This window comes from Protopterus annectens, chromosome 2.part0 (assembly GCF_019279795.1).
Source record: "Protopterus annectens isolate FY-2018-M chromosome 2.part0, PAN1.0, whole genome shotgun sequence".
NCBI classification, from domain to species: Eukaryota; Metazoa; Chordata; order Ceratodontiformes; family Protopteridae; genus Protopterus; species Protopterus annectens.
In genome coordinates, this window is record NC_056728.1 from 102,979,359 (window position 1) to 103,006,233 (window position 26,875).

Sequence of the window (26,875 nt, forward strand, 5' to 3'; positions counted from 1 at the left end):
GTTTTGCGGCATACCGGACTCCGAAAAGGTCTCGGTAGCGGCCTGCGAATCCACAGAAGTGGGCATCATGGGCTGTGACAGTGCCTCACTGAGGACCGGAGAACTGACGACTAACTTAATGGAAGTGTTGTCGGTAGGTTTGGACCTGTGCGATTTGTCTCTGTCTTTATCTTTACGTTTTTTCGGAAGACCTGCTGTCGGAAGGCTTACCGAAGACATATCGGAATTCGAGGACTGTAAGCGAAAACATCTGGCTACAATAAGGGCCCGACGACAGATAGTTCTGGCGTTGAACAAAGCACAGAAGCGACAAGGGGGGGACGTCATGGTCTGGGCCTAAACATGTGACGCAGTAAGAATGGAAGTCTCGGTGTGGTATTTGCTTTCCACAGGTGAGACAATTATTAACTTTTTCTGACATCGGTTAGTGCAAGAAAAAAGGATCCCCAATGGGGTACTTCGCTTTAGAAGTCTTCAACTTCAATTCAGTAGACAAAACTCAGGTAGCAGCTGACCGGCACTCGTGTGAACTGCTTCGGGCTCCACGGCAAGAAAGACTGATGTAATGGCGTTGGCTGCCTTACTTTATACTACTGACAACCTGACATCAGTCCTGAAGCGACAGCAACCGACGCAGAAATACTAAGTCTTTGGTAATCGGACTGGCTGAGGGCTACCCTGGCAGGGATAACCCAAATGTAATGACTGCAACAGTGAAACACGAAAAACATCTGCATATGCCAAAAATGTAAAACTCACTACATTCTTTTAAGAAAGGTCATTTAGCTATACAAGGAAGACAATGTTCCCCACCCAGACAGACTACCAACTACACATCTATAAGCATTCCCCGTTTTATGTAGTGAGGGCTACCTTCATTCATACAGTAACACCTGTGCAGTGAGTCAGTAAAAGAGCAGATATTTAAATTACTCTTTTCCAGGTCCCTGCCGATGAATATGATGAAATGCACTTCCAGTTTTTCACTGTGTAAGAATGTACAATGCAATGCCCGTTGATCAGTACAGTCAGTCCTTCAATATTTCAGTTACGCACAAAAAGTCAGACACAGACCGGCAACATGATTACTATAAAATAAAAGTTAATGACACTAACACATGCTTTGTGCATCAATATAATATGAAAAGGTTACAAAGAAAACTATACAAAGACACTTGGATCTTGCAAAATCCATATAGTTTTCCAGCCACAAGGTGATCACTTTCTCAAGCCTTTCCTAAGAATGCCCATCCCATTCCTGACTTCTGCTCCTACTTTTCTGCAACTGACAAAGGGGAAGAAGGAGATAGTGGACATCATGAACTAGAAAGAATTTAAACAGCTACTACAAGAAAGTAGCAGAAAGGAGCAGGATGCTTGACCTGGTAATCTGCTGACAAGAAGAGGTAGACGGGGGTGAAGATAGTAGCACTACTGAAGAGCTACCATGTCATAGGGTGTCCTATATCAGTACTAGAAAAGTAGTACCAGATGTCAATATGATGGGGTGTGATTTCTATTCAAGACTACTGCATGAAGTTTGAGCAGATAGTGACTAGTGACACAGGAAATTGGAAACCATCAAAGACAGCAAATGGACTTCATGAGAAGATTAGGAAAGGCAATGGGGAAAGACTGGGCAGAAGAAAAAAAAATAAATAGAAAGAGAAGACCAGTGTGTTTCAAGAGAAAGTTGGGAATAAGAGAACAACTGAAAAGGCCTGTACCAAGTGCAAGTGGCAATAACACACAGCCAGAAATAAAGACAAAAACACTGGAAAGAAGCCAACTAGTGAGGTCAGAAGGACCAAGGGAATGATGGAAAAAAATCAAAAAAAGGACTAAGTTAAGACTAAAAGGGATAACGTCTATACATGGGGCACCAACAAAAATGTAGAAACAGAAATGAGCAAGATATAAGGAAGTTAAGGAGAAGGAAGAACAGAAATTGTGACTGAATAACTAGAACCTGCCTTCAGCGAAGAGAAGCGGACATTAGAAATATTGATTAGGAAGGGAGTGGTAAAGAAGAAGGTGAGACGTGGACAATGGTAATGACTGACTACAGGAGGGGGATACTAAAGATCATCTGTATGAAATTAGCCAGAGTTATGACAGAGCCTCTGATGGAACTGTTCACAAGATCCTTGAACAGTGAGTAGTTTCTAAAGAACTTAAAATATGCAGATCTAGTGTCACTCCGGCAAAGAAATGTCAAAAACTATCAACTTTTCCAGTCACTAGAAAGGGTGTTGAATCCTGGAACAAACTTCAACCTCAGGGCTGTGTATAAAGAAATCACAGATGTGACTACTACAATTTCTTTAAAGGTAACTTCAATTTTCTTGGACCCTGTATACCCTGTATGGCAATCCTGGATGGGTGACTAGGAATCAGGCTCACGGGACTTGATCTTGAGTGTACCCAAAATATTTGTGTTACAAGAGTACTGTAATTGTTGTTACTTACTCTTCCATCCACAAGAGCTTTAAGAACTCGTGTAATATATGACAGTTCCTCAAAGAACCATTTTACGTGTTCCTTCATTAGGTTCATAGTTTCACTGAATGAGACATCTAGATTGGAGCCAGAGCATACAATTTCCTCCTTACTGTAAGTGTCATACCCAGAGGGAAATACAACTGGCCTGAGTAATCCAAGACCTCCTTCTCTTCTAAATTCAAAAACAATGTCTCTGGGAGTAGGAGGAACCCCTTTCTTCTAGCTGGCAGGCCACTCCATAGATAGAACGATAAGTGACTGAGACACAGGGTCTATTCTTTATCATACTTTTTGCAGTCGAAACTGGTACTTGCTAAGGGGCAAGCAGGTGTATTTTGCTAGGACTTCTGTCTTTGGATAGACAAATAGGGTGGATACTCAGATTGTTCCTCCGTGCCTCCCATAAAATTTATAATGGTCAATGCCTTACCAGAGGGTTTCTCAAATCAAAACAAAGTCAAAGCTAAAGGGAATTCCTAGTGATAGAACTGCCCCTCTCATGCAGTAGATAACAGAATTTCTCTGGTATCCATGACAGCCTGGGTGTCAAAAAACAGTAGCCGAGGTCTTTCAGGGCAGGGTATAAGCAATTCCAATGTCGCCTCTGGTGGAGTTACTATAGGCAGGGATACAATAAATGGAGTTGCAGGGCCTGGGGGCTGACTAGATTTTACTTTTCTAGCGCCAACACTCTCAAGGCCCCAGAGGCACTGGAGAGGTCACTGCTGCCTCACAATCACTGCCCATTTGCTTCTTGACTTTTAGCTTTTTCCATCTTCCTGTGTGTACACTTCCATTACACAGCCTGCAATCCCTAAGGCAACTAGATGATGATTCTGCTGTTGGCAGAGAGAAACACACCCTTCATCCTAGTACCAAAGTTTCTTGAACTTCAAGAAGACATGATAATTATGGGTGCAACCGAGTAATGTCACCTTACCAAAAGCAATGCACAGTCATAGCAGGAAACCTTTTGGTTTTCACCGAAACAGAAAAGGCACAAAAGATGGAAGCCTTCAGGTTTAAGTTGCCTTCTGCAGACATACTTAGAGATTTTTTTCTGGGGGTATCATGGAATTTGCGGAAAAAAACAACTTCTTCTAAATTCGGACTAACTTTTAAATACAACAAGAACAATACAGCAAAATCACAAAAAAAATGATGTCCTTAGCATAAGGAGGAGATCAGCTCAACACTGAGATATACAAAAGCTCTGTAAATCAAAACAGATGGACAGGCACCTGCCTGTGTTTATTTCATATGGATAAGGAATTGTACTGTAGCAATAATGTTTATTATAAACACTTTGATTTGTCAGGAAATGTCTCAGGATACAACCACTGGAAAGTTGTTAGTTTTCCAGTTTTTTCTTTCATTTGTTGTGTCAAAAATAAGCCCTAGGATGGGTACATATACACATAAACAAACACACATGCGCATATAAGTTCAAAACAAAACGCTCCTAAAACAATTTCTAAATGAAGTAACACTACTTTTCCATAAAAACAATGCAAGTATTTTATTTTACAGTAAATGGTCAAAGGGATACCTGCCTAGTACACAAAAGCCATTTAAAAATAAATAAATTAAGCAATCTCACCAGCTGAATTATGTTAGAGACGCTCAACCAGTTGGCCTTCTTAATATTCTCTCCTCCTTCCACCAGACCTTCATAACCCTAAAAAAAAAAAAAAAAGGAAGGAAGAGGTTTAGTAAGCCAAGAAAAAACAAGAAGAGTGCTTTCAATTCTTTTTTTTCAAAGGGAGAAAAGGCTGAAAAAATATCAAAATATGTCTTTATAATCTTAGTTCATATACAGGGCTCCTCTCAGTGACTCTGTGATTGGGATTGCCCTTTCTTCTGCTTCATTCTGGCATACTTTACTCTGAAACTCCTGCATCCATGGTCATACACTATACCTCTACACAAAGAAGCACCAGAAGCCAAAATATAGACCTTAGGCTAACAGTATGCATTCATCTTGACTGTGAGCACTCTTCCTACAAATCAAGAGGGACAGCAAAGGTACAGCACCTACACAGTTGCAAGGGTATAAAAATATATATTTTCCTGACTTACAGCAAACTCCACCAGCAGCTGCTGGCTGTGGGAGCTGTAATAGTAGAAAATGGCAGTAGCAGGTTAACTGGTGGGAGATTAACTATGAATCGCCAAGGTGTATTAATACTAGATAAGCAAATATGCTAACAATGTATCCTGTATATTCAGCAATGGGGATCCCCCTCAGTAGGTTTATAATTAGGAAGAATCCCAAGCAGTAAAAAGTCCCAAGGTGACAGGTGCTACAGAACAGCCAAAAAGCATGTAGTACCAAGGAACAGGTGACCTAAATGTCTGCAATGGAGACATTTGTGAAAAATAAATTAGAGGTAGATATATTTCTAGTAGGAGGAACCTTTGACAGCAACATTTCCTATGGAAAGATTAACTCTCTAGTGGAAGAAAAGCAATGCTATCAATTTCATACAGGTTAGCTTGGCAGATGCCATCTGTTCAACCACTAATCTGTTCAACCACTAAAGTGAAGAAGATGAACAGCTGTTCTCTCTCCCTAAAGACACACATGCTTTTGTTTCAGTAAGAATCTGCACACGCAGTGCAAAGCCAGAACATGGGGGACATTTGTTCCCATGGCTGTAACATCAAAGAAAACATGGAGATAAAGATACTGATTTTCAGACACTTCTGACACTATTTTCAGGAAGACACATGGTCATAAAAGGCACCCGATCCTTGTAAAAGACCAAATATGATTCCCTACAAATAAGGGCCTGAAGCTAAGCTCTTGTGAAAGTACAGTTTTGTACCTACCATAAATGTAGATGTTCGAGTGCTAATACAGCTGCAGTCATAACAGATGGGTTTTCCTGCCGTCAGGCGGGTCCTCGGTCAGCCGAATTCCAAAGTCTAGGTCCGGCGTCGGTTGTCGTCGCCTCCTCCCTGATGTCAGTGCGACAGGGGTATAAAAGATCCAGCTGACGCCATTTTCTTCAGTTTTTCTTGCCCCAGATGTCAGGTGCCCCCAGAAGGAAGGCAATACATAAAATTATGTAATAATGCAATGCAATATAATCAAAAAACAGTAGTTGCACGCAAATACACCATAAAAGAATACCCCTAGAGGGGAAGGAGGGAGGGAAACCTGGACTGCAGCTGTATTAGCACTCGAACATCTACATTTATGGTAGGTACAAAACTGTACTATGTTCATCGTGCATACAGCTGCAGTCATAACAGATGGGTAGAATCCCAAAGCTAAAAAAGGGGTGGTAGGCGCTAGGTAAAACTAGGAGGAGCCAGGATGCCCTGCAAGACTGCAGTGGCAAAGCCTGCTCTAGATTTGGAGTATAATGGTAGGTGACAGTGCTTGGAGAAGGTATGTACAGAACTCCAAGTGGCTGCTTCCAAAATATCTTTGGTAGGAACCCTCCTGAGGAAAGCTGCAGAGGTAGCTGTGGCCCTTGTGGAGTGAGATCTGATGCTTGCAGGTACAGATTTACCATGAAAAGAGTAACAAAAGCGTATGCAGTGGGCTATCCACTTTAAGATTGTCTGTTTGGAAATAGGCTTCTCTTGAGCTCCTGCAGCATAGGACACAAAGAGTTGCTCTGATTTTCTGAAAGGCTTTGTTCTGTCCAAATAATAACGCAGCTGTCTGTGAATGTCCAAGGAATGTAGCAATCTTTCCCCTTTGTTTTGAGGATTAGGGTAGAAGGTAGGTAAGTGGATAGCCTGATTCAAGGCTACCCTGGATACTACCTTTGGCATAAAGGACAGATTGGTTCGTAAGGTAACTCTGTCCTGATGGAAAATGATGAAAGGCTGCACAGCCATGAGGGCTTGTAGTTCCGAAACCCTGCAAGCTGAAGTGATTGCCAGGAGGAAGGCTGTTTTCCAAGACAAGTATTGTAGTTCTGTTGAAGCAGCTGGCTCAAAAGGAGGCAAGGTCAGTTTTTCTAGTATGAAATTGAGGTCCCAAGCAGGTACTGGTTGTTTCCTTGGGGGGTTTATATTCTTAGCCCCTCTGAGCAACTGTCTTAAGAGGGGGTGAGAGAATAAAGGAGGACCAGTGTTGTATTTTGCAGAAATGGCAGAGGCATGGATTTTGATGGAGGAGAATGAAAGTCCATTGCTTAGCATCTCAGCTAGGTACTGTAATATTTGGGGTAAATTTAGTATTCCTGGATTCTGACCCTTTTTCTCATTCCAGGCACAAAACCGTTTCCATTTTGCAGAGTAGGCTTTTCTTGTAGAAGGTCTTCTGGCCTCCAAAATGACATCCTGCACCTCCTTGGAGAGTAGGGCCTGTTGTGAATTTAAGGAATCTTCCATGCGGCTAGCTTGAGTGTTTTCAGCTGACTATGTAGAGTTTTGAAGTTGTGCTGAGTCAGTAGAAGAGGCATTAGAGGCAGGATCCATGGTGGGGAATGCGTCAAGCTTTTCAGGAGTGGGTATCAGTGTTGTCTTGGCCAGTCTGGAGCAATGAGAATCATCTTTGGTCTGTCTGCTCTGGTTTTTAATAGAACTTTGGGCAGCAGAGGGAGAGGTGGAAAGGCATAAACTGTCATTGTTGCCCAACTGAAGGAGAGTGCGTCCACCTTCCATGCTTGTGGATGAAAGGTCCTTGAGCAGAATTTTGTTAATTGGTGATTTCTGTGGGAGGCAAAGAGATCTATGTCTGGCCTTCCTCATGCTTGAGTTATCCTTGTGAAAACTTGAGGATGCAACTTCCATTTGTGTGGATCTGTCATATTTCTGCTTAGGTTGTCTGCCAGCGTGTTTTCCTTGCCTGGCAGGTACTGTGCTTGACGCTCGATTTGTAATTCCAGAGCCATGTTCCAAAGAGACATGGCTTGCCTGCATAGGGGGTATGAATGGGTACCTCCCTGTTTGTTTATGTACCACATTACTGTGGTGTTGTCCGTTCTTATCAATAGCTGGCCTGGATGCAGTAGGTCCTTGAAAGCTATAATAGCATTTATTACTGCTAGCATTTCCTTCTGATTGATGTGTAGGTGCTTTTCTTTTTGGGACCATTTGTCCTGAATGCACCGATCTGTCATGTGCGCCCCCCAGGCATAGTCCGAGGCGTCTGTTGTGATGATTTGATTTGCTTGAGGCTTGCAGAAGGGGAGAACTGTGTTTATTTGGCATGCTTGAGCCCACCATAGAAATTCCTTTTGAAGACATGGAATTAGTGGTATTATTGTTTCCAAACTGTGGCTGTGTTGAGACCATAGGTTTTTTAGGTACCATTGAAGTTTCCTCATATGCAGCTTTGCACATGGGATTAGTAGGATGCAAGATGCCATGAATCCCAGAGCCTGCAGGATTTTCTTTGCAGTCAGCCTGGTGAAAGTTGCCAGTTTTCTGAAGTATTGAGTTAGTTGCCCTTGTTTTTCTGGCGTGAGGTAGGCCATCCGGGTGTTTGTATCCAAGCTGGCACCCAGGAAAATTATTGTTTGAGAGGGTATTAGCCTTGATTTCTTTTTGCTGACTGTGTATCCCAGAGAATTCAACAACGTTATTACAAACCCCAGATGTTTCATAAGTATGTGCTTGCTGTCCGCTTGGATCAGGCAGTCGTCCAGATAAGGGTATATTTGTATCCCTTGAAGTCTGCAGTAGGCGATTACTGATGCCAGGCATTTCGTGAACACTCTGCGCACAGTAGATAAGCCAAAGGGCAATGCAGAGAATTGATAATGGGTTGAACCTGCAAGAAATCTGAGGTATCTTCTGCAATCTTGTCTGATTGGGACATACAGGTATGCCTCCTTGAGGTCCAATGTTACCAGCCAAGACTTCTTGCCCAGCATGGGAAGAAGCTGCTGTAATGTGAGCATCTTGAATTTTGGCACGAGTAAAAAAAAGTGTTTAGGATAGATAGGTCCAAAATAGGTCTCCAGTCTTTTCCCTTCCTTGGTACCAGGAATAGTCTGGAATAAAAACCTTGACCCTGTTCTTGCACAGGCACCTCTTGAATAGCTTTCATGTCCATGAGATCTGAAATTTGTTTCTGTGCCTCTGCCCTTTGATTGTGTGGCAGGTTTGGCATGCTTCTCATTTTTGGAAGGGTGTGAAAGTGAAATCTGTAGCCTCTGTCTATAATGTCCAGGATCCATTTGTCTTTTGTGACAATATGCCAATTTTTCGAAAATAATGCCAGTTTTCCACCTAAAGGTGCTGCCATTTGAGCCTTGCTTGGCATGCAAAGGGGAAAGTCATTGGTTCTGCTTTCTGAATGGCTGTGAACTATCCTCACCACCTCTTTGTGTGGGTGCTTGCCATTGTCTGTCTCTAAATGATCCTTGAGATTGCCCTCTGCCCCTCGGGTGCCTGTATCTACCTCTTTGGGGTCTGTCCGTGGCTGGAAAGGACCAATTTTTAGAAGGCTAATTTCTACTGAAACTTGGAGGTTGTACCTGTAGGAAATCTTTTACTGTTTGCATTGATTTTGCCTTCTCCTCCATTTTCTTTAATACCTCCTCAGCTTTAACACCAAACAATACATCTTTTTGCAGAGGGGCATCTAGCAATTTAGCTTTGACATGATCTGGTAAGGTTTGCTCTTTGAGCCAGGCATGCCTACGTATGACTGATCCTGTAACAGCAGCGCTACATGAGGCCTCTAAATTATCAAAACCACATTGCAAGGTATGTTTACCCACTTGTTCTGCACTATGTATCAAATCCTGCAACTCCTTCAAGTCTGGCTGTTCAGGTTGTGACATTTTGTTTCTCAACTGTGATAACAGAAATTGTTGGTACTTTAACATATGGAACTGACAGTTTAATGCCCTCATGGTTAAGGTGGCCGAGGTGTAAATCTTTTTCCCCCACCTCTCTAAAACTCTAGAATCTCTCTCTGAAGGTAATGGATTTTTAGCAGTGGAGGCCTTAATTCCCTTGGGACCCTGTGATATAGTTTCTGGGTCAGCCGCATGGCTTTTGTATAAGAATTGGTGTGAGTCAGGAACCCGGTAATACCTGTCAGGTTTGACTGGAGCTGGAGGTAAAGAATCTGGGTTAAGGCAGGCCTCTGAATACACGTCATCTAGAATGTCTAAGACAGGAGGTATAGCCAGAGGCCTGTGCTGAGGGAGCAAGAGGAAATCCCTAAGCCTTTTCTTGGAGTCTGAGTACTCTTGGCCTTCCCAGTGGAAGTGTTCCCTCAAGGTATGTAAGGTTTCCCCAGAAGAGTAATCCTCAGGGGGGGAGACAGAGGGAATGGACTCCTCTGCATCAGAATCTTCAAAAGGGGAGTAAGAATGTTCCTGGTCTTAAGAATGTTCTGTAATAATGGAGGCTTGGTCCGAGGAGGGGGATTCTTCCTCCACTCTGGGTCTTTTGTCTGGGGGGGGGGGGTTGAGAACCCCTAATAAGAGTAATCAAATCCTCAGCCATTTTGAGCATCTGCTTTTTAGGCATGGGGTCTTGAGAAGGGCCCTGTGGAGCTTGTTTTTTAGTATGCATGGCTGATTTAGACTTAGTGAAAGCCTTGATGGAAAAAGAAGAGGAAGGCCTGTAGACACCTTGAGAGGTGGCAGGTCTATCTAAACTCTGAGTTTCACCACCAATAGTGGCTTCGGTATCGGTAGTCAGGGTGTGGGCCGAAGCGCCTGCGACCTCGAGCACAGAAGACACCGCCAATGAAGTGTCGTCAGTAGTCAGGGGCTGCGTAGGCGCCTCACTGAGAACCGGAGCACCTGTAGTCGGTTTTGGCATGGTGTCGGTAGAAGTTGCGGACCTCGTATGTCGGTCCTTATCTTTGCGCCTTTTACTTATAACTGGAGTCGGAGTATCCGACGACATAATGTAATTAAACCTTTTGCCAAAATAGTGTTGGGCAAACTCCGCCCGACGCTTAATAGTGCGTCTGTTGAATGTAGCACAAAAACGACAGGCCGAGACGCCGTGATCTGGGCCTAGGCAAGGAATGCAGAGGGAATGAAAATCCTTATGCGGTATTTGCTTCCCACAAGAAATGCAATTATTAACTTTGTCTGACATCGGTCTGAGGCAAGAAAAGTTTCCCCAACGGGGTACTTAGCTTTCAAGAAGACTTCGGTTGAAAAATATTCGTAATCTCAGGAGCTGGCCGACTGGCACTTGCGAACTGCTTCTGCTTCGGGCACCGCGTGGCAAGAAAGACTGAAGAAAATGGCGTCGGATGGATCTTTTATATCCCTGTCGCACTGACGTCAGGGAGGAGGCGACGACAACCGACGCCGGACCTAGACTTTGGAATTCGGCCGACCGAGGACCCGCCTGACGGCAGGAAAACCCATCTGTTATGACTGCAGCTATATGCACGATGAACATCAGTGATGATGTTTACAATGAAAAGCTTTCGCTAAGTGATGAACTTCATAGTCACTCAACCTGCGGGTTCAAAGTGAAGATGTTCAAGCTTGTCAGTCATGAAATTCAAGAACGAATGAACACAGGCGTTCTTCAAAAAAGGGCATAAAATACAAACATCCTCTTATGAACTAGTTATTTACTCAATGTTATATCACAGTCCTGCCTTCACAGGATCATGTTGAGCAATAAAAGCTGACACATGCACTCTGGCAATAAAATAAATGGCAACAAAACCATACAGGTGTCTGATGTAAGTCAGAAACTCATACATCCTGTCTGTGAGACACTAGTTACCACTCCACCCAAATTTAGGACCTTCTCCAAGTATGTCTCTCAGGTAGAAGGCTTACCCTAAGCTTGGGGCTCTAGAAGGGACGTCTAGCGGGATCAGGGGGGGGTCTTACAGCAAGACTCAGGCCCTACAACTTGTCAGTTCCTAAAACCGAGAAAGCTGACAGGCTCTAACACCGAATAAGCAGTCAGGCCCTAAAACCGAGTAAGCAGTCAGGCCCTAAAACCGAGTAAGCAGTCAGGCCCTACAACTGAGTAAGCAATCAGGCCTTATAACAGAGAAAGCAGTCAGACCCTATAACAGAGTAAGTTGTCAGTCCCACCCATGTGCATCTTTTTTTTGGCTTCAATCCGGTGGATTTCCTGTACTGCCAGAGATACAACAGCCTAAAAACACCCTTTTTGTCCAGCAAGAGTTGTTAGTTTTAGTCTTTCTTCCCTGAATTTTGTTACAAGAAGTGAAATCAAGCAGAATGACGGGAAAGCATAAGTAATCGCCCCTGCAGAGAATACAGAAAACACCCAGCGATACCTCACTCTTGACTTAATGCATTAAGAGAAGAGGAAATAACCTAATTCTGATGAATGGCAAACAGGAGCACCCATGCCAAAACATCCTAACCAGACATGACTCCCGAATCCTCAGCTTCAAATGAGGGATGGAAGAGAGGATTCAGGAATCTGCCAACATGCTCATAAGTAAGCCTCTAACAAAGTGATTCTGCTGTCCAGGATCTAGAGACAGACTCACATTTCATCCCTGCACACAGGGAATAACTCCATGCCCCATTGCTTGTTTAGATACCATATGATGGGCCAGTTGTAAAACCAGATAAGGAGAAACCCTGGTAGCAGTTTTCCCTCATGAGTCTTCAAGGCTAAAGGGACAGCATAAAGCTCCAGCAGGTGAGTGTGAAGTACCTTCTCTAAAAGGGATCATTTCCACTGAACGGCAGAGGAGCCAAGATGGGCTACCCACCATATTAGCAAGGCATATGCCATATGACTTCTGGTTTCAGCTGCAAGAAAGTGTGACCCACCTCTGGACAGCTATGAATTGTCTACCAGAGCAACAGCTGGGTGCAGTGAGACGAGACCAACAGAAGTTCCAAGAGGGCTTGCTGACACTGTCATTTAACACTATACTTCTAAACCTGCACCATCAAGCATGCTAAAGACCTGATTATCATGGCCGTCATCAGGGACAGAAAATTCATTAGAGTATCATCCTGGATTTCCTGCAGTATCCTAACCCCAGCTTCCAGGATCATATCTTCCTGGACCTTGTTCTTGGGCAGGAACAACAGACACTGGAGAATGCTCAGCTCTGCAACAAAGAAGACAATTATCAAAAAGATATCATAGAGGACTTCACATATTTTAAAGTCTGCCCCACATGCTGCACCTATGGTAGTCAACACTGCTACAGATGCAAAAAACAGTCTCCTGATGGAAGTAATAATGGTAATAATAATAATAATAATAATAGTAATGATAGCAGTAACGATAATAATAGTAATAATAACAATACCCGTTTGTTAACCATGTAACTATGTGTTCTGTTAGACCCACAGAACACAAACAGTGTCTGGTTAAGTGATTTGCTGAACATTATACAGTATATAAATAAGGGCTGAGGGAATCAAACCCTATACCACAGGAACAACAGCTCACAGTCTTAACCCCCTATGCCAGCTGCCAGATAGGACAGCAATTCAGGGAGGGGACCACATGGTGCTCCATCTAGTGTAAAGACCTTTCCACCACCACAACTAGCACATCAGTAAACACTGTAGGAGCAGAAAAAAATCAAATGGTGATGCTTCACTCTAAAGACACTCCTCACAAAGAATGACTTGAAGGGGCCTTTCTTTGCACATCCCAGGGAGTGATATGCCAGAATGTGCCCACCATACCCATCAAAACTGTTCAGGTCCCTCTGGCAGCAAGTACATGACTCCTCTGTACAGTCTCCATGTATAACATAAACTACTGGAAGTGCTATTTGAAGTTTCTGAGGTTCAGAATGGGACATACTCCCCCATCTCCTTCAGAAGTAAGAAGAGGCAGGAGTAGAACATTTGCCTTCAGTCTGATGCAAGCTGAGCATACAAAACCCCCTTCAGGAAAATATACTGTACCTGTTTCAAGAGCTGGTGGAGCTGGCTTACTTTCTGAACATAACGCTTTCTGTGGAGTACTTAACAGCTCTAAGACACAGTTGTCAATGACCACATCAAAAGCTTACTGGTCTTTCATAATGAAACTCTAAACCAGTTTAGACCTAGAGAACTTGACCCACTATAGACAGCCCTAGATAACAGCATTGTAGCTGTTCTGATGGTCAGCTTGTCTTCTTGGACAACTACGATGGCAGTACCAGGAGAAGGCAAGAATTCATGTCACCAGGTCATACACTGAATGCCATTCATTCAAAAACAAATTACCAAAAAACACTTTCAGCAATTTAAAAAAAGGTTTATTTTGCAGGGGCAAGCCCTCTAGCACACCACGTGTGTGGGGGAAGACCACCATATTATATACAGCAACTCTAATCTTGCACAAAGTACAGTTTTGTACCTACCATAAATGTAGATGTTTGAGTGTTCACACTGCTGCAGTCATCACACTTGGGTTATCCTGCCGTCAGGCGGTCCCGCAGTTGGCCAGAGTTCCAAAGTCTTGGTCCGGCGTCAGTTGCTGTCACTTCTTCCCTGACGTCAGTGCGCCAGGGGTATATAGTATACATACAACGCCATTTTCTTCAGATTTTCTTGCCCCAGATGTTAGGTGCCCCCAAGTAGGTAGGCAATAAATATTGCTAATAAAAAATATACATATAAAATAAAAACAATACCTTCCGTTACCAGCAAATACACCCCAAAGGTTGTATAGGATAGAAAGGTATAGATAAAGTCCAGCTGGTTCAGAGAGGATGGAGGGAGGGTAACCTGGACTGCAGCAGTGTGAACACTCAAACATCTACATTTATGGTAGGTACAAAACTGTACTATGTTCATCGTGTTACACTGCTGCAGTCATCACACTTGGGTAGAATCCCAAAGCTAAGGTTGAGTGGCTGGTCTATAAAGAATTAGTTTTGGCTATGAGGCCCTGCAGAACTGCAGTGGCAAATCCTGCTCTGGATTTAGAGTAAAGAGGCAGGTGGTAATGCTTGGTAAAGATGTGCACTGAACTCCAAGTTGCAGCCTCCAAAATTTCCTTGGTAGGTACTCCTCTGAGAAAGGCTGTTGAAGTGGCTGTTGCCCTGGTGGAATGCAGCCTAATGTTATTAGGGACTGATTTTCCATGCTGTGTGTAGCAGTACCGAATACAGTGTCCTATCCATTTGGATATAGTCCGTTTTGAAATAGCCTTGCCCTGTGATCCTGCAGCATATGCTACAAACAGTTGTTCAGTTTTCCTGAAACCTTTTGTTTTGTCCAAGTAGAAGCGTAGCTGCCTGTGTATGTCCAAAGAATGCAGAAGTCTCTCCCCTTTATTCTGGGGGTTTGGATAAAAAGCTGGCAAATGGATGGTTTGGTTAAGAGCCACACTAGATACCACCTTTGGCATAAAGGTAGGGTTTGTCCTTAAAGATACCCTGTCCTGATGAAAAATTATAAAAGGTCCCATTGCCATTATTGCTTGTAGCTCTGAGACTCTTCGTGCTGAAGTTACTGCCATGAGCAGAGCTGTTTTCCATGATAAAAATTTTAGATCAGCTGTATTGGCTGGCTCAAAAGGTGGTAGGGTCAGTTTTTCCAAAACAAAATTGAGGTCCCAAGTTGGTGTTGGTGCTCTCCGGGGCGGTCTTATGTTTTTAGCCCCTCTGAGGTACTGCTTTAGCAAGGGATGAGAGAATAAAGGAGGATCTGTGTTGTAATGTGCTGAAATGGCAGAGGCGTGGATCTTAACTGATGAAAAGGAGAGGCCTCTGTCCAGCATCTCAGTTAAGTATTGTAAAATCTGAGGAATGTTTGAAACAAGAGGGTCAAGGCTTTGAGCCTGGTTCCAGGTGCAGAATCTCTTCCATTTTTCTGAGTAAGCTTTCCTGGTGCTAGGCCTCCTGGCCTCCAAAATGACATCCATAACAGCTTTAGAGAGAGGTGTTGCCTGTTTGGCTAAAGTATCTGCCATGCAGCCAGGTTTAGGGTTTTGAGCTGACCGCGCAGGATCTGATTGTTTTGTTGAGTCAGAAAGTGTGGAATTTGGGGCAAAATCCATGGTGGGCCCTCAGCCAAGTTCCTTAAGATAGGGTACCAGTGCTGGCGTGGCCAGTCTGGAGCAATCAGGATCATCTGTGGTTTTTCTTGTCTGGCTTTTAGGAGTACCTTTGAAAGGAGAGGCAGTGGTGGGAAGGCATACACTTTTAGGTTTTTCCAGCTGAACTGAAGAGCATCCACTTTCCATGCTTGTTTGTGATAAGTCCTTGTGCAGAATTTCTGTAATTGGCAATTCAGTGGGGAGGCAAAAAGATCTATGTCTGGGCATCCCCATGTTTGCGTTATCATGCTGAAGATTTGTGCATTCAATTTCCATTCGTGAGGGTCCATGATATTTCTGCTTAGGTCTTCTGCCAGAGTATTTTTCTTTCCTGGCAGGAACTGTGCTTGCAGCTGAACTTGGTACGTTAGAGCTGTGTTCCACAAGGTCATGGCTTGCCTGCATAGGGGATAAGAATGAGTGCCCCCTTGCTTGTTTATGTACTACATTACTGTGGTGTTGTCTGTCTTTAGTAATAGTTGTCCTGGATGTAGAAGGTCCTTGAAAGCTGTTAGGGCATTTTGAACAGCCAACATCTCTTTTTGATTGATGTGAAGATGCATCTGGTCTGTGGTCCACTTGCCCTGAATGCATTTTCCTGCCATGTGTGCTCCCCAGGCGTAATCCGAAGCATCTGTTGTTAGAGTTTGCCTGGCTGTGGGTTGGGTAAAAGGCTGACCCTTGTTTAGGTGACATGCCTGTGCCCATCATCGAAACTCCTGTTGTAGGCAGGGAATCATTGGTATTACTGCTTCTAAACTGTGAGTGTTGAGTCCAAACACTTTTTAGGTACCACCGTAATTTCCTCATAATGCATTCTGGCATATGGTATTAGTAGTATGCAGGATGCCATGAATACCAGGGCCTGCAGAATTTTTCTTGCAGGGAGATGGGACCTTTTTGCTAGTAATTGAAAATATTGAGTTAGTTGAACTTGTTTGTCTGGCGTGAGGTAAGCCATCTGGGCCGTTGTATTTAAGCTGGCACCCAAGAATGTAATCTGTTGTGAGGGTACTAGTTTTGACTTCTTTTCGTTTACTGTGTACCCTAGAGAAATTAACAACTTTTTCACAAATGCCAGATGCTGTAGAAGAATGTCCTTTGTCTCTGCTTGAATGAGGCAGTCATCCAGGTATGGATATATTTGAATTCCTTTTTGTCTGCAAAATGCAATTACTGGTGCCAGGCACTTTGTGAAGACTCTGGGCACAGTAGATAAGCCAAAGGACAGTGCAGAGAATTGGTAGTGCATTGTACCAGCTTTGAATCTGAGGTATCTTTTGCAATTTTGTCTGATAGGGACATGCAGGTATGCCTCTTTGAGGTCCAGAGTAACAAGCCAAGCCTTCTTGCCCAGCATGGGCAGAAGCTGGTGTAATGTCAACATTTTGAATTTCGGAATATCCAGGTAAGTATTCAGAATTGAAAGGTCTAGTATGGACCTCCATACTTGTCCTGTCTGGGGACCAGGAAGAGTCTTGAGTAAAATCCTTGTCCTTGTTCCTGTTGTGGTACTTTTTGAATAGCTCTCATGTCCATGAGAGCTGGAATTTGTTTTTGTGCCTCTGCCCATTAATTTTGTGGCAGGTCTGGCATTTCTTTTAGCTTTGGTAAAGTATGAAAGTGGAATCTGTAACCTTGAGACACAATATTCAGAACCCATTTGTCTTGGGTGATTGTTTGCCAGTTTTGAGAGAAAAGTGCTAGTTTTCCCCCTAAGGGGCATCCAAAAGGGACGTGCTTGGCATCCGAAGAGGAAAGTCATTGTGACTGTTTCCTGTAAGGTTGAGACTTGTCCTCACCTCCTTTTGGGGTTGAGGTGCCCCACTGTCGTTGTCTGTTTGAGCCTTGGGGTTGAGATCTGCCTCTTGGGCGTCTGTATCTGCCTCTCTGTGGCCTGTCTGTCACTGGAAATGACCAATTCTTTGTTGGCCAATTTCTACTAAACAGAGGTGACTGTTTGCATAGATTTAGCTTTATCCTCCATTTTCTTTAACACCTCTTCTGCCTTAACACCAAACAAGGTATCATGCTGTAAAGGAGCATCCAATAATTTTGACTTAACATGATCAGGTAAACTCTGTTCTTTTAACCAAGCATGTCTTCGAATAACAGAACCTGTAACTGCGGCTCTACAAGACGCCTCTAAATAATCAAAACCACATTGCAGAGTATGTTTTCCCACCTGTTCAACTGCACGCAATAAATCCTGCATTTCTTTACAATCAGGAGCGTCTGAGCTTGCAAACATTTTCTGTTTTAACTGAGCCATTAAATATTGTTGGTACTTAAGCATGTGAAACTGGCAATTTAAAGCTCTTACTGCTAAAGTTGCTGACGTGTATACTTTCTTCCCCATCTATCCAAAGCTCTGGAATCTCTATCAGAGGGTACTTGATTTTTCGCAATGGAAGCCTTAACCCCTTCTGGACCCTGGGAAATAGTTTCTGGATCAGCAGAAGGGTTTTTGTAAAGAAACGTGTGAGAGTCAGGGACTCTATAATACCTATCTGGCTTGGCTGGAGAGTCCGGAGATAAACTGGATTCAGAGAACACATCATCCACAATATCTATCACAGGAATAGCCAGGGGCCTGTACTGAGGCAATAAGAGGAAATCCCTGAGCCTTTTCTTGGATTCAGAATAATCCTGACTTTCCCAATGGAAATGTTCCCTCATGGTATGTAAAGTTTCCCCAAAAGAATAATCCTCAGGAGGAGAGGCTGAAGGGATAGATTCTTCAGCATCAGAGTCCTCATAGGGGGGTAGAAAGTATCCCTGGTCTGAAGAGGAATCAGAGGAAATGGAAACCTGATCAGAGGAGTCATAGTCTGTATCCAGCCTAGGCCTTTTCTCAGGAGGGGGATGGGAACCCCTGATTAGAGTAATGAGGTCTTCGGCCATTTTAAGCATCTGTTTCTTAGGCATGGAGAACTGTCCAGGAGAATGCTGTACTTGTTTCTTTGTCTTTAATGGTACCTTTCTCTTGGCTGTTGATTTTATGGTAAGTTGTGAAGTCTCAAAATACCCTCAGAAGCCGATGCTTACTCAGCGGCTCCGAACCCATCTGAGGGATTAGTTTCCGTAGGCCTAATACCTTGAGTTTCCAGAGGCCTAGATGTCTCCACGTGGGAGTCAGAAGCGGCCTGTGGCTCTGAGGTAGCGGGTGTCAGGGGCTGCGAAAGCGCCTCACTGAGCACCGGCGAACCGGTGACTGACCTAGAAGAGGTTTCGTCGTCGGTTTTGGACCTCGGATGCCTGTCTTTATCCTTGTCTTTGCGTTTTTTCGGTACTGAGGTCGTCGGCTGATCCGATGGCATAGTATAATTGAACCTTCGGCCAAAGTAGTGTAAAGCAAAATCAAAACGTCTTTTTATAGTGCGTTTGTTAAATCTAGCACAAAACCGACAGCTAGTGACGTCGTGATCAGGGCCTAGGCATGGAATACAGTAAGAGTGGAAGTCCTTATGAGGTATTTGCTTCCCACAAGAAATACAATTATTAACTTTTTCTGACATTGGTCTGAGGCAAGAAAAAGGTTTCCCCAATGGGGTACTTAGCTTTATTGAAGACTTCGGATCTGAAATTCGACTTCGAAAATCTCAGGAGTCGGCCGACCGGCACTTGCAAACTGCTTCTGCTTCGGGCACCGCACGGCAAGAAAGACAGAAGAAAATGGCGTTGGATGTATACTATATATCCCTGGCACACTGACGTCAGGGAAGAAGCGACAGCAACCGACGCCAGACCAAGACTTTGGAACTCTGGCCGACTGCAGGACCACCTGACAGCAGGATAACCCAAGTGTGATGACTGCAGCAGTGTAACACGATGAACATCAAGGATCACCAAAAGTATTTTTGGCAATTTATATTTTATCAAACTGCATTCTATGTAATTGCTTTTGATAATGTGTCGACATCCCAATGGTAGTAAGGATGCCAGATGCTTAAGGGCCATTCTCAGTCTACAAAGGGAATTTTTCTTCTTGGAAGACTGGCTAAGCCTAGAAAAAAAAAGGATGGTGTGATGCCCCTGCAGTGGCCCAGTAATTAAGGAGCCTCCATCCTCACCACTGGCAACAGTGAGGGACATACACACTGGGAGGATGACAAGCACACACACAGTAAAGTACATTTTTCCTTAAGAGCACACAGAGATCACAGTCAGTCTCTCTGAGAGAGTTCTTAAATTAATATCACACATTTTACTGCTGGGTTAGCCTAGATGACATCACTTTCTGTCACCTGACTTCACTTCCCAGGCTAAACAGAAACCTAACATCTCTGTGTTAAAAACACGTATCTCTCAGACGTACAACTGCTAGAAAGTCATAAAGCAATACAACACTTTACATTTTAAACTTACTAATTACTTTTGTCCAAGACAACAGAAAAAACTCTAGCTCTAGACATCCTGTCATCTTGCTGCATTAGCTTTTATAGCACATCTTAAAGCATTTAATTTCTACTTATTTTCTTGAAGTTCTGTAAGTTTAACTTCTATGTTCCAGCAGAGTATGCTGTGGTTACATTCTTGAATATCAGTACATAACATACAGTTCTGTATAAATCATATCAATATTCACAAATGACATAGTACAGTTCTGTATAAATCATATCAATATTCACAAATGACATAGAATTATTTACAAAATTCCAGACAGATGGGCTGGCAATGTTACAATCCCCCGCCCTGAAAACTCAAGCTAGTTTTTCAAGTGACCCTTGAGAAATGTTGCTTGAGAGGGTTGAGCCTATCTGGTAATACCTTAGCCCATTCCCTGTCTTCACAGCCCATCTGCACCGGCTCTGCTAACCCCACTGCAGTGCTGCACTGTCATATCATATGTTTGCAACCCTAGGATCCACCTTAGTTAGTAAGTTGGCATTTTGCTGGCTGGCTCGATATAGCCATGTTAAGGGATTGTGGTCTGTATCTACAGTGAATTTCCTTCCATACAGATAAGGCTGAAGTTTCTGCAGTGCCCACAGTATGGCAAGGCATTCCTTTTCTACAGCTGCACAGCATTCCTCCCTGGGTTGGAGCTTACGACTGAGATAAACCACTGGGCGCTCTTCTCCCTCTGCGAGATCTGGCTAACGACAGTCCCCACCCCATGGTTTGAAGCACCCACCTGTACAACAAATTATTTGCTGTAATCTGGACTGGCTAACACAGGGGGTCCTCCCAAGGTTCCTTTAAGCTTCTGGAATGCCTACTCATATCCTGGGGCCCACGCTACCTTATCTGGCCTGTTTTTCCTTGTCAGGTCTGTGAGGGGAGCAGCTATGGCACTATAATTGGGGACAAACTTTCTGTAGTACCCTGCTGTCCCTAAGAATGCCCTCACCTGCTTTTTGGTAACAGGGGTAGGCCACGCCTGAATAGCTTCCACTTTGGCAGGTTCTGGCCTGATCTTACCACACCTCACTCTATGTCCTGGATAGGAGACCTCTGCCATTCCCACCTGACATTTGCTGGGATTAATGGTCAACCCGGCCCTATGTAAATCTGCCCAGCACCTCCCTGACATACTGAAGGTGCTCTTGCCAGGAATGGCAGTAGATGACAATATCATCAAGGTAAGCAAGGGCATAATCTCCTGCTCCTGCTAAGATAAGATCTACCAACCTCTGAAAAGTCACTGGGGCATTTTTCATCTCAAAGGGCATCTTCATGAACTCATACAAGCCAAAAGGAGTCACAAAGGCTGACCTCTCTCTAGCACTGGGAGTCAAGGGCACCTGCCAGTAACCCTTGGTAAGATCAATGGTGGTAAGATACTTAGTCCAGCCAGCTGCTCTAGGGCTTCATCTGTCCTAGGCATGGGATAAACATCTGACTCTGTGTGACTATTTAATTTCCTGTAGTCCACACAGAACCTAGTGCTGCCATCCTTCTTCAGTACCAGCACCACTGGGGAGGCCCAGGGACTGCTGGACTCCTGAATTACCCCTAGTTCCACATATCCTGTATCTCCTCCCTCAGAGTCTGTTTGACTGTCTCAGGCATGCTATAAGGGGCCTGTTTAATAGGCCTTTGGGGTCCTGTATCCACATGGTGCTGCACCAGGTGGGTGCACCCTAATTTGCCACTGAGCATGTCCACAAACTCCTGTAACACTGCTCGGATTTCTTGAACCTGGGTAGGAGATAGCTGCTGGAACTTTGCTACCCCTTCCACTGAGGTGACAGTTCGAGTCTCACTGAGGAGATGAGTCACCAGATCCCTCTCAGACTCCTCCTGCCATCCACTGCGAATACTCAGTACAAGGGCCTCCCTATCGTGGTAAGGTTTCATCATGTTAGCATGGTACAATATGTGCCCCTGCCTCCTGCCTAACAGTTCTACCATGTAGTTAACATCACTGACCTTCCTTACCACCTTGTAGGGTCCCTCCAAGGCTGCCTGCAGCTTATTGTGTCTGACAGGAATGAGAACCATTACCTGCTGCCCTACAGCATACGCTCTAGCTCGAGCATTCCTGTCATACCAGACCTTTTTCTGCTGTTGGGCTTCTGCAAGGTTCTCCTGGGCCAAATCCATGAGTTCCCTGAGCCTTGTCCTGAGGTTTAGGATACGTGCCACAATAGACTCCTTATGGGATTCACACTCACCCTCCCACTCATCTCAAATCAAATCTAGAGGTCCACTCACCCTATGCCCATACAGCAACTCAAAGGATGAAAAATCTGTGGATTCCTGTGGTACCTCTCTGTAAGCAAACAACAGACGGGGCAAATATTTGTCCCACTTCCTCTTGAAATGGTCTGCAAATGCCCGTAGCATGGACTTGAGTGTAGAGTTTAACCTCTCAATAAGACCATTAGTCTGGGGGTGGTCTTTAAGTGATTCACCCCACAGTACTTCAACAGACAAGCGCGCAGGTCTGATATGAAGCCGACACCTCTGTCAGTCAGTATTTCTTTTGGAAAACCTACTCTGCTGAAAATTTCTAACAAAGCATTTGCCACCTTTTCTGCCTCAATGGAGGACAGAGCCACCGCCTCAGGGTATCTGGTAGCATAATCTACTACCACTACGATATACTTTTTCTTGTGGAAATTGGGGTAATCAGAGGCCCCACAATATTCATAGCTACCAACTGGAATGCCTCCTCAATCACAGGCAAAGGCATCCAAGGAGCTTTCACCTTGTCACCAGCCTTGCCTACCTTTTGGCACTGCTCACAGGTCCTGAAGTATCCTGTTAAATCTCTGGAAATCCCAGGCCAGTAAAAGTTCTGCATAATATGTCTTGGATTGTTTTATGCCCATATGACCTGCAACGGGAATATCATGGGCTATGGCTGAAAGTGCCACGCTGCAGGCTCTGGGCACTACCAACTGCTGTATTCTCTCACCCAATAGCCCTCCCCTCAGGGGTCCACTCTCTATACAGTAACCCTTTGTCCCAGTATACAGATTCCCTCTTCCCTTAAGAATTAGGTGCCTCACTACCTCCCTCCCTCTGGCCTTGTAATGTAGGGTCCGAGAGCGTGGCCTGTCTCAACTCTCTCTTTGTAACCCTTCCCAGCTCCCCTTCCACAGAAAGTCTGGCATCCTCTGACAGAGGTGCCTCATTGTCAGCCTGGGTACTACTACTCACCTCTGCCCTTGCAGTCACTCTGTCCAAGGGAACATCAGTACCCACAAGCAGCTGTGGCTCACCTTCAGTCTCACTGCTACAGGGTAGCTCCCTCCCTGAAGTAACCACTACACCAGTCCTGGCTGCAAGTATGCGGTCTGTCTGGGTCTCTCCCAGGCTACCAGACCCACATGCTTGTCTCTAAGCCCAACTGCATGTAACTGCATGCACACATGGTACTGCATTATCAAAATCATTCCCTGTCAGGACAGCTGCAGGGATATCCTCAAACACACCTACTTGCTGGCTTCCTTATTCACCCTCCCAGTCAAGGGGAACCCTAGCCAAAGGTATTGGGAATGGGGTCCCTCCTAAAGCTCTGACTGGAGTAGACTGCCAAAGCAAGTAGTGCTCCTCTTTAACCATTGTAGGATTCACAATGGTTAGATCAGAGGCTGTGTCTCTCTTAGCAAAGGCCTCTCTCCCATTTACTAAAAATAGGATATAACCTCTTGTGGTAGTTTGGTACCCTTGTTGTCTCGAGACAACTTACTTTGGCATTCTGTCATTCCCACTTACTGGCTCTCCCACCTTTTGTTCCCCACCTTGCCTCCATGGACATCTATATGCTACATGGACCCACTGGTTGCATTTAAAACATTTAGCCCTTGGTCCTGGAAGTATACCTGGACTGTGGCCTCCTCTTCTACTGGCGGACTCTGTTGGGGCAGTCTGGGCTGCCCACCATGGGCTCCCTTACACCCATGAGGAGCCCTGGGTGCCCCTTTCCTGTGCAGTGATGCCCTGCTTACTAGGTATAGGTCTCCCTTCTCCAACTCATATGGAGTATTGCATTGTCTATCAGCTAACCAGATTCTCATGTCCTCAGGCAAAGTGCTAAGAGCTTGTTCCCTCACCAAAAGGTCTGCCGCCCTTCAAAAGTGGTGATCTGACATCCACTAATCTACCTATGAAAATAAGCTTAGTTCAGCAATATATTCATTCACACTTTCATCGGACTTAAGTCTATGCTCACGAAACTTTTTTCCTATAAGCTTCAGGTGTTAACTTAAAACATTCTTAAAACAGGGATTGTGTATTCTAGCAAACAGTGTTTTACAATATTATAATTTAAACAATCAGTATCAGTTTAGAAATAACAGTTACAGCTTTACCATGGAGGAAAGGGGTCAGGAACCATACCAGAGCCCTTGGTCAACATTAAACTGTTTACATACTTTCTCAAACATATGAATCAAAATTATGGGGTCTACATTAGAAAACCGAAAAGACTTTAGCGCAAACGCTCACATGAGCGAAAAATGCTGGGAATCGAAACTGTGATTGGGGGATCGTGTTACACTGAGGAGTGGGACATTTGCCCTTTCCTCACTGTAATGCGACCTTGGAGTTAGAATATATATTTAGCGGGGGGGGGGGGCACAATAGCAAGTTTGATTACCGGCATTTTCGCTCATGTGAGCGTTCACGCTAAAGTCTTTTCGGTTTTCTAATATAGACACAAATTATGCCCCTCTGTAAATTGTGGAAGAAATTTACTGACTTTTGTTGCTTCGAGTTCGGTTACTCCCTTCCCCATTACCTCCATGACTCTGGTGAAGAGTCAGAATCTCCCTTTTCATGTTGGCTCTGCCTCTCCTCAGCTACCAGGCATCGTGGTTTCTCATTTTCCTCAGCCTTTAGACATTGCAGTTTCTCACTTTCCTCAGTCTCTAGACGTCTCAGTTTCTCTGCTGCTTCTATTTCCTCCAGCCTCCAGCTCAAGTCTCTAACTCCAGATGGATGTTTAAGTCCTCTGTGGAAAAGTTGAGCTGTCCATTTTCTGTGAGTAGTACCTCTCCAAGGCCAGCCTGATTGTTTTCCTGGTTGCTATTCTGTGATGCAGCTGTGACTAAAGCCGCAATCATGTCTGCTTTAGTCAGGGTGGCATGCACCAGTCCTTTAGCCTGGCATATCTCAGCTAACTGGCTCCTTGTCAGCTTGCCATACTCCTCTGCTGAGATGCTTGCCTGCTCTCCCTGACTAACTAAGCTAACAAAAAAATAAAACAATTGTGATATGAACTCTGAATGTTCACTGTGTGGCTGATACAAACACCTGCAGTGACTACTGTAAACAGGTTACAGGAATTCAATATCCAAACCACAAGCCAATTAATATGTGATGAGGATATCTCACCACTGCCAACCAATTAATATGTGATGACCCTGCACTGGCCCAGTGATCAAGGAGATTCAATCCTCACCAATGGCAACAGCTAGGTTACATGCACATTGGAAGGATGACAAGTACACACACGGTAAAGTGCAATTTCCCTTGCACACAGAGATCACAGTCAGTCTGGGGATGGTTTCTTCCTCTTTCTTTCTCCAGATCCCCAATAAGACTCCTCACTGGCACAGCTATATGGTTAAGATCTCAGCTGAGGGGCCAAGCCAAGACCTTCAGCACCCTCTCTGTTCAATCAGTGCTCCGTGTCCCTGCCCAAGTAGCTGACACACACACGTTGAGATCTGGCTTCTATACAAAAACACATACACACACACCTGGGCAGAAGCCTGTGTCAGCCTTCCCCAGGTGTGTATGTGTTTACATAGAAACCAAATCTCAAAGTGTGTGTCTGTCAACTACTTGGGCATGGGCACAAAGCACTGGTTGGACAGAGAGTGTTAGAGGACTTGGCTTGGAATCCTGGCTAAGGTATCAACTCTATAGCTGTACCAGTGGAGAGTCTTACTGGGGATCTGGATAAAGAGGGAGAAATCAACCCCAGACGGACTGTGGTGTCTATGTGATCTTAAGGGAAACTGCATTTTTCTGTGTGTGTACTTGTCATCCCCCAATGTGCACATCCCCTAGCTGTTGCCAGTGATGAGGATTGAGGCTCCTTGATTACTGGGACAGTGCAGGGGTGTCACAGATGGGCAATGAGGGGTCATAGAGTCTTCCTACCAGGGTAAAGCAACCATTCCGCTCTCACCACTTCCTAGCCTTGAAAAACCTGCAGTGGCTGAAATTTCATCAAATCCTACTACCCCATCTTACATGATCCCTCCTCCTGCCCCTCTCTCTCTACCCTCATCCAGCCCTTTACTCCCATCCACGCCTTCCATAACTCCCAACAGCATCTTTTGCAAGTCTATGCACCCAACAAAAACACAGGTAAAATCCTCTACAGCTACTCAGTGGCAAATGCTTGAAATAAATTACCACTAAGTGTCAGACAGATCTCTAACCCCAACTCTTTCAAAACAACACTAAAGGAAACTCTACATATATCATGGACAAGCTTATGCTATGAATACAACTTAATCCACCTCCCTTCCTATAATACTATTGGAACAACCTTTTCTCCCGTCTCTGCTTCTAATAAAGTCTACTAATAGTCAGTAGTTCCTACACCTTCCACAGCTGTAGTCTTGAAAACTGGCTCCTGCCCTGGGCTTTTCTCTTGTTTATAAATTTGTTGCTTTCTGTTTTACAAACTTATTTATATTTTCTGCATTCTGCTTGCTATTCCATGAAACTTCATACTATATAATGTTTTCAATTTAACGACCATTTTCTAGCATGCTGTTTCAACATGCATTTCATACACATTGTAATTTTAGTTATAACGTCATGCGAGTACTTTTGTTACCACGACTTTTTGGAGCTTTTCTCCTCGGCCCTCTGCTGAAAAAGGGCTGCTGCCCAGTTGGACTAACCTGGTCAACAAATACCTGGTCAACAAATGTCAAATAAATAAATATAAAGTCCTACTTCCCTTTTCAGAGGTTCAGGCACCAAGACTTAGAAAACATAACGAAAGAGAACA

At 44.3% G+C, this 26,875-nt stretch overlaps 1 protein-coding gene across 2 annotated transcripts in view; it reads right to left on the minus strand.

Moving 5' to 3' along the window:
- The window catches only part of PFKL (phosphofructokinase, liver type), a 905,205-nt gene that overhangs the window by 593,816 nt on the left and 284,514 nt on the right, over nt 1-26,875 (minus strand). For both annotated transcript variants that reach the window (XM_044060589.1, XM_044060587.1), the window contains exon 3: nt 4,103-4,180. In XM_044060589.1, the coding sequence (XP_043916524.1) occupies nt 4,103-4,180 (78 nt within the window). The remainder of the gene's footprint in view (nt 1-4,102; nt 4,181-26,875) is intronic.